The sequence below is a fragment of the Dysidea avara genome, chromosome 7 (genome assembly GCF_963678975.1).
Source record: "Dysidea avara chromosome 7, odDysAvar1.4, whole genome shotgun sequence".
NCBI classification, from domain to species: domain Eukaryota; kingdom Metazoa; phylum Porifera; class Demospongiae; order Dictyoceratida; family Dysideidae; genus Dysidea; species Dysidea avara.
This window is the reverse complement of record NC_089278.1, coordinates 15,429,260-15,437,570: the sequence shown is the minus strand read 5'-3', so window position 1 is coordinate 15,437,570 and position 8,311 is coordinate 15,429,260. Positions and strand designations below refer to the sequence as shown.

Here is an 8,311-nt window from a genome sequence, read left to right as displayed (position 1 = left end):
CCCATCATGGCCAAGCCCACTGTGGTGATGCCAAACAGCCAGGAACACCACCATTTTGTGAAGACATCATCGGAGTCACATGATGAGGAAGACACTTTATCCCAGTCCACAGGATTGTATGATGTTAAGATGGTGAAGTCATCACTGCAGCCACTACCTGTGGCATCAGATGATCTGGATGTGGTGAAGAGTATAGAGACATTGTCTCATGTAAGGCTCCCACCAATATTCAGGCATTCTTGTGTACCCCTAGTGGGATAGCAGTAGCAGATTTAGATAGTTTTGGTTAACTCCCCTTTTATATTTACAACAGTAGCAAAAGCTACTATAATATTTTAACTTTTCAACTCCCATGAAAAGAGCAGTAAAGTAACTACTGTAAGCTGAAGTTTTGGAGAATAGTTGTCTTGGCTATATTTCAGCTGTTACTATAAACTAAACGTATATAGCCTAAAGTGTAATCTCAGTACTTCTTCTAAGTGCATTACCTTACTTTCCCCCCTTTTAAAAATCCTTGACCCCTCACTGAGTAGTTAAATAAACAACTCTTGTAATGTACAAAAAGTTATGCTGTTTAGTATAGGATGCTAGGCTGTGTAGCTCCTTAGAGACTTGCCAAGATTGTAAGTTGTCTGAGGGTCAAGTCACTACCTATTTTCATTCAATATGATTTTTGCTCTTTGTTGTACAAGCTTTCACCACTTGTAGGTCCCTAGTGGCATAGTAGTGTTCTGCGATACAGTGTATTTTGTGTATCACGTATCACCATCAATAAACTGTTTCATATGATACTGTACCACAATACTATAATGAAGTGGTCATGGCTAGTTATAACTGGCATGTTAGCTAATAAGTATAACAATATCCAATTTATCTGTACCTTAAAGAGCCGACACTGATTCTACATTCACTGTGTATACAAATGTCTTTATTCAGTGAATGCTGATAAACTATAGTATACTGATGTAAAAAATAGCTAGTGTTATGATTTTTAGTAAAAAGCCTCTATGGCAAGTTATAATAACCGGAATGGAACGGAACGACTAAACGTGAAAAAGAAACCAAAGCTGAACCCAACCCTAACGCTAACCTGAGGTTTGCCTGTTAAGCATAATGGTGTCTCAGTTTCACTGTTTCTATGAAGGTAAGTTTTTGGTGAGTTCGAGGCGGACTAGGGTTGGCCCTGCTTTGTCGGGACGATCGCTTCAAAGCGAGCTCGCCTCGAACTCACCAAAAACTTAACCTTCATACAACTAGTGTTGATCACCCAGACAATTAGCTACTGCAAACATGCTCCCACAAAGCCTTGTCCGGATTACTCCGCATTTTGATGAGTTGTCAAGATGGCTATATAAAAGATTTGTTTACTGCTTAGTGGTGCAGTTCTTTATACTTAATGTGTAACAGCTACCGCTTTTAGAAGACCCGGGTAAGAATATTTTAGCCATAAATATTAAAAGCAGCACTTATACACGCACATTTGTATGGCTTCTCGTAACGTTCCATTATATAGCACAGGTAAATGACAGAGAGGTTTTCGATATGAGTATCTAGTTCACTGGTACAGTAATATAGCAATCACTGGCTGTTCTGCTCGAAAACTTCAATATATCGGTATTTTCTACAGTAGGTACGCGTTCACCTGAGCCCTGCCAAATATAGGAATATCAAAGAGGTGAACATGTTACAGGTTTTTGCAATTGAATTCGTCGCGTTTGCATTACAATTCGTCATAAACAAAACGGCTCCAAGAAACCAACCCGTTCATTAAGAGATGAACTATTTATGCCTTGGAGAGTTACACTTGAGACACTAGAAGGTAATTGGAGCTGGTAGTACGCGAAGTTGATAGCTGTCTGACAAATTAATTAGCTTGCTCGCGAGTGACCACACCCATCGCGAATGGCGTAGTAGAGTTTGGAATGTTGCTGGATAGGCTGTAGAGGAGAATTATTGCCTTATAAAGAGTTGTTTACTACCGTTGTACTTGAACAAGTTCTTGTAGCAGCTGCTACATCATGTTGCTCCAGCTGCCATTCTTGTTACGGACGAATTTAACTGCAAAAGCGACGAATTCAATTGCTAATACCATACCTGTTTCACTGCCCATACAAAAGTCTCAATAGTAGCAGTGAAATTTATCCCGTATTTCACTGACAGCAGTGAAAAAGTTGTAATTGCAATTTCATTGGCTAGAATTTATGTTAACAATGTAGCGCCAATTAGTGTCGACGCGCGTTTAGTACATAGTGACAAATTGCGTACATGGCAATGCTAATGCACAGCATGCGTATATGCAGCGAGTATGGTATTAACTGGGAATAGCATGGGTAGCAGTGAAATTTGGGATAAATACCACTCTTGTTGTATTTGAAATGGTAAATTTCACTCGGCTTCGCCTCGTGAAATTTATCCCCATTTCCAATACAACACTCGTGATATTTATCCCAAATTTCACTGCTACCCATGCTATTACTAGTACTAATGGGACGAATTCAATTGCAACAGCGACGAACTCAATTGCAAACGGGACGGATTCAATTGCAAAGTCGCCGAATTCAACTGCAAAAACCTGTATTATTATTACTGTGTAAACCTCATGTAGAGTATACAACACACAAATGAGTGCTATAACAAATAGTGTGCTAGTTTATCTTTAAATTCATCTAAATTGTTGATCATCACCAGTGACTTGGGGAGATTGTTCCACATCTTGGTAGTTGAGGGTAGGTAGGAGTGTGCAAAGGTTTCAGTTCTGATGGAAGGGATGGTATAGTGGCAGGAGTGACCTCGTGTGACTGAATCCAATGGTGTCAAGCTTATGGTGGTTTCGACAAGAGTCTTCTCAAAGTTTTGTAAAACAATAATAGTTTTAGGTAAGCTTGTCTGTTTGCTAGTGTGGGCCAGGATAAATGGTTTAACATACTTGTAACACTACTGTATCGGGAGTAGTCATTCATCACAAATTGTGCCATATTGCGCTGTATCCTCTCTATTTGATATATCTGAGTTTGTTGAAATGGATGCCGAACTGGTGCAGCATATTCAAGAATTGGTCTAATGGGTTCACTCTCAATGGTTTTGTACTCATGTTTTCATGTTGTAAACATATTTGTGTGCCTGAATAGTCCATGCTAAATGTTAAAGCCTCATAACTCACTTGTTTTTGAAAGTACAGTATCATATTGTGATACATATTTGCTGTATCAATATATCAAGGGGGCGTCACTCCAATATACACTGCACTACGATCTGCCACCGTGGTCAAAGCTAAAGGTCAATGAACAAGGCCGAGAACAACGGTCAAACTGTTTTCCCAGCACGGCCAAAGTTTCGCAAGTAATTAGTGCACGAAAATATAGCAAAAATAAATGGAACCAGGTCCATTGTCAAGACAATAATTCGATGAAAGTCAACAGTCAAAATCAAAAATCGATTTTGACCGCGGTCGCAGATCGCAGTACAGTGCTTATTGGAGTGACACCCCCTTGATATATTGCCGTATCGATATGTATTGCAGGTCCCTACTATATAAACCAACTGTTGATGTGTATAATCTCTATTTGTAGCCCACTCTGGAGAGGCCACGCTCACCAGCTAATAGGAGATCACCTGGTTGGAGGGGGCATGGTGTTGACCCTAATTCTGTACCAGATAAGAAGCACATATTGTTAAGTAGTAGTGATGAATTGAATAAGACTCCAGCCAATCAGCTTGGCCACAATGTACTGAGTGTTACCCTACAATCCAAGACTGATGCTACATTCCAAACTACATCCAGTGATAATGTGCAGTCCAATAATCTCCAAACCAAATCCAGTGATAATCTCCAATCCGAATCCTGTGACAGTCTCCAAACCCAATCCAGTTATACTCTTCAAGCCAAATCCAGTGACAAATTCCCGACCAAATCCAGTGAAAATATCCAACCCAAATCCACCAATAATCTTCAAGCCAAAACTAAATCCAGTGACAAACGAACCAAACCTAGTGAATCTGTTGGTGAACTCCATACCAAAACCTCCAGTGTTACTATTGTCAAAGCCATAGGCTCTGATCATTTGCCATTGACTGCTACTGCTGCAGCAGGCAGCCCCACCTACAGGAGATCACATGATGTGGCCAGCCCCACCCACACTGGATTACATGATGTGGACAGCCGCACTCACAACAATGGACCACATAATACTGGCAGTTCCACCCACAGTAGATCACATGATGTGGCCAGCTCTGCCCACACCAGATTACATGATGTAGGCAGCCCCACTCACAACAGACTGCATGATTCCAGCAGTTCCATCCGTAGCAGATCACATGATGTGGGTGGCCACACCCACAGAAAATCACATGACACAGGCACCTCCACCCACATTAAATTACACGATGCCAGCCCCATCCACAGCACATCACTTGACCAGCGGAGAAGACTCGAAGGTGTGATTATCCATGGTGCTGCATGTGATCATTCTTCCATACAGAGCTCAAGAATGAAATGAGAAGGTTTGAAACAGACTACATGGCACAGCATGGTGGTAATAAGCCATCTGGTACGGATAAGGATCCCATCAGATCAGTGATGAGGGAATATTTCACTATCAAACGTCAACTACGATCATCCAGTGAAATGCTTAGCAAGACAGCTCCAGCTAAACTGATCACTAAAGGTGAGGCTGTATCAAATTTCAGCCGCTCAGCTTGGCCACAATGTACTGAGTGTTACCCTACACTACATTGTGGCCAATGTGAGATTTTTATCTCACATTGTTAAAGGTGACACTATCAAATTTCACTGTCAAAATCAGCCAGGCTTTATGAGTGGTCTGCTTTTGCTGGCTGCTTTTGCCCAAGCCCAGTGGTGAACTGTATGAGTGGTCTGGGGGCCTTAATGGAGCACTGGCCAACCTGGGGATGGCTATATTTGGTTGTGGGGTGTTGAATAAAGACCTGTGCTGAACATTTCCTTTCTTTCAATTTAGCCAGTTTTGAAACTCAAATGGCTCCATAATTTGGCCTAATTCATCCCTACGTATTCCTAGACTTTAATTTTGTAAGCAACAAGAGCTCTTTCCCTTCCCTCCATACCCTTACCAAAAACAGTTGTTAAGTATGGGTGGGGGTGTCAGCATGCTGAGATGTATACATACAATACAGGGTCAGATATACGACACATTACACTAATATACAGGGTCAGACACACACAGACTTACACACTACTATAATACACTATAGGAGAGGCAGAAATACACAAAGATGGAGACACAGACAAACACACAGATGGACTCACAGTCAGACACACAGATGTACACACAGCCCTGGAGAAGTGTCAGAAGTTGTTAGCAGATAACAGGAGAAAGGCTGGTAGACCCGACAGTCTGGATCACATGAGCTTGGAACAATTACGAGAAGAGAAGCTATCAGTCCAGAAGACTCTGATAGAATTTGAGAATGAGCATGAACGACCAGTAAGTGTGCAGATGTGGCCACAGTATACTGGTCTATTGTTATCTTATAGGAAACAGAAGAAGGTAAGGAAATGATGCGACCGATCTACGACTACTACAGACAGCTGAAGAAGCTGCTGGGTGGTAGAAGAGGCTCCACCCGGAGAGGGGTGGAGCTTGCCCTGACTACTGTATCCATGCTAACAGCACAGGTTAGTTGGTTACTATGGACAGAGGAAATGTTATATGGTTCACTAGGATGCAAGTGATGTGTCACAGTTACCCCCTAATGTGTCATGTGGCACAACCACCTCACCATCTCACACTAGGAAGAGTGTGTCATCTGTCGAATCTTAGTAAGTGATGGTCACAACCTTTATCAGTAATAACTGGATCTTTGAAAACTAGTCTTATCACTTATGACAACAGGTTTGATTTTCACCAAGAACACAAAACTACATGAGTACACTATCAAATTTCACTGTCAAAATCAGCCAGGCTTTATGAGTGGTCTGCTTTTGCTGGCTGCTTTTGCCCAAGCCCAGTTGTGAACTGTATGAGTGGTCTGGGGGCCTTAATGGAGCACTGGCCAACCTGGGGATGGCTATATTTGGTTGTGGGGTGTTGAATAAAGACCTGTGCTGAACATTTCCTTTCTTTCAATTTAGCCAGTTTTGAAACTCAAATGGCTCCATAATTTGGCCTAATTCATCCCTACGTATTCCTAGACTTTAATTTTGTAAGCAACAAGAGCTCTTTCCCTTCCCTCCATACCCTTACCAAAAACAGTTACACAATTATGTGCAAATTTTTGACGTACATGAATTTCATAGCATGCATGGTTGTCTATATATTGATACTAAATCCTTTGTGTATGTTTTGGGAATCATCATGTAGCAAAATTACTGTGTTGAACAATATACAATAGCAAATTGGTTGTTAAACTTGTGGAATTATCTCACTATCTTGGTCTGCCATATTTTCGCCATGTTTTCAAAGCTCATTGTCTATGGTATTAGAACAACTTGTGTGGAGAATGGGTGACCCTCTAAAACACCCTTTTCTTCTGTAAATGTTGTATTTCTTGAAAAGCAGTACATGACAGTTTGTACAATGGCCATGTAAAAGTGTACAGTGAAATCTGTGTATTAATGTAACCATGCAAAAGTGTCATGATTATTGAGGTGTCCAGGTCAGTTAACATACTAAGGGATACTTTGGAACCATTACCAAGTGTTCAGATCACACAGGTGTCCTCATTTTCAAATGTCCTGATTAACAGGTTTCACTGTACAGTGTAATTTACACTACATGATTCTACAGCTGTGTTCAGTGCATGTAGTTGTCTTTCCGTAACCAATTGGATTCTACAATGACAGATGTTCAAAGTGAAATATTTGAAATTTGTGTGTGTGTGCGTGTGCGTGTGTGTGTACGTGAGTGTGTACGTGAGTGTGTGTGTGTTCCTATGGGGAAGCCAGCATAGAGAGCTACTAGTGACCATTTGCTTTATGTAATATTGCAGTGAACAAGTTAAGGAGAAATTGGACAATGCTTTAGCAGAGAAGCACAACTTGAAACAGTTAATCCACAAGTATGAGGAAGACTTCCTACAGGAACATGGCAGGTGATTCAGTAGCTAGTACAGGTACCTGTTAGATGTGGTATGCAGGGCAGTGATGGAGAAAGAGGATAGACAACCATTACAACAACATTATACTGCTTATAAGGTGAGTAGGGGATCTTAATAGTCTGTGGCATATACTAGGTAGCAATGTGGTTGAAAAGTGGTAAACTAAAATCATAAATTACATTTCCTTATGAACTTACTCTGGAACAGCATTACAAATGACGCACGCACACACACACACACACACACACACACACACACACACACACACACACACACACACACACACACACACACACACACACACACACACACACACACACACACACACACACACACACACACACACACACACACACACACACACACACACACACACACACACACACACACCCCTAGTTACTACCTTTCACTTGCTCTCTTGTCTGTTGGGTCATTACAGCTGGTAGTGTTGGGAGTAACGCGTTATGTAATATTATTCCTTTTGTGGTAACTAAGTATTATAACAAAATACGCTATAAAAACGGGTAATAAATCTCAATTTATTTTACTTACAAATGTAACGCGTTACCTAAGTAATATAGTTACTGTAACGAGTCTAATACTACGTAATATTATTACTACAAGTAACGAAAGTTACTAATCTCGTTAGTTATCCTCTGAGTAATGCCTAACCAGAACGAAGTAACAAAGCCTACTGAATGAAGCTTATTCACCAGCTTCTTACTATTTGCACATTGTCCAACAACGCAATCATGTCACGTGTGGTTTCACACGTGACAGCTTAAGGCTGTGGGCACAAAGATGTAGTGTTATTATTGTTACTTTATTTTATGGGTAAATATTTAACTGTAACTAAATAGTTCAGTTGCAAGTAATATGTAACTAGTTACTTTTTCAAAGTAACTTGCCCAACACTGACAGCTGGAATGTTAAGCATCCTTTAGGGCAACATATTAATATCTGAGATGCTTGATTTTCTTACTCTACCATATATTATAGTTATGCTCTTGTTATTAATAACCTGTAACACACTGTCTGTATGTTTACAGAGGATTAAAGCACACATCAAGTTGTTGCAGACTTTACTAACAAAGATCACTGTGTGATTGTATATATAATTATACGGTAACCAGATCACTTAATATATTGTGTCTATAATTGTGAAATGAATTTATATGTAATGCAAGCCACCATGGCGCTTATCAAATATAAATTATAAGTGTCAAAATAAATACAA

The 8,311-nt window shown here is 40.4% G+C and overlaps 1 protein-coding gene across 1 annotated transcript; it reads left to right on the top strand.

The window, feature by feature from the left end:
- The first annotated feature begins 6 nt into the window (after positions 1–6).
- LOC136260942 (protein FAM13B-like) lies at positions 7–8,292 on the top strand. The gene is made up of 9 exons (XM_066054861.1): positions 7–210; positions 3,570–4,434; positions 4,479–4,664; positions 5,230–5,462; positions 5,513–5,653; positions 5,700–5,797; positions 6,967–7,068; positions 7,114–7,171; positions 8,124–8,292. The coding sequence occupies exons 1-9, from the start codon at positions 7–9 to the stop codon at positions 8,178–8,180; spliced, it is 1,944 nt and encodes a 647-aa protein (XP_065910933.1). The 3' UTR covers positions 8,181–8,292.
- Positions 8,293–8,311: the final 19 nt, after the last annotated feature.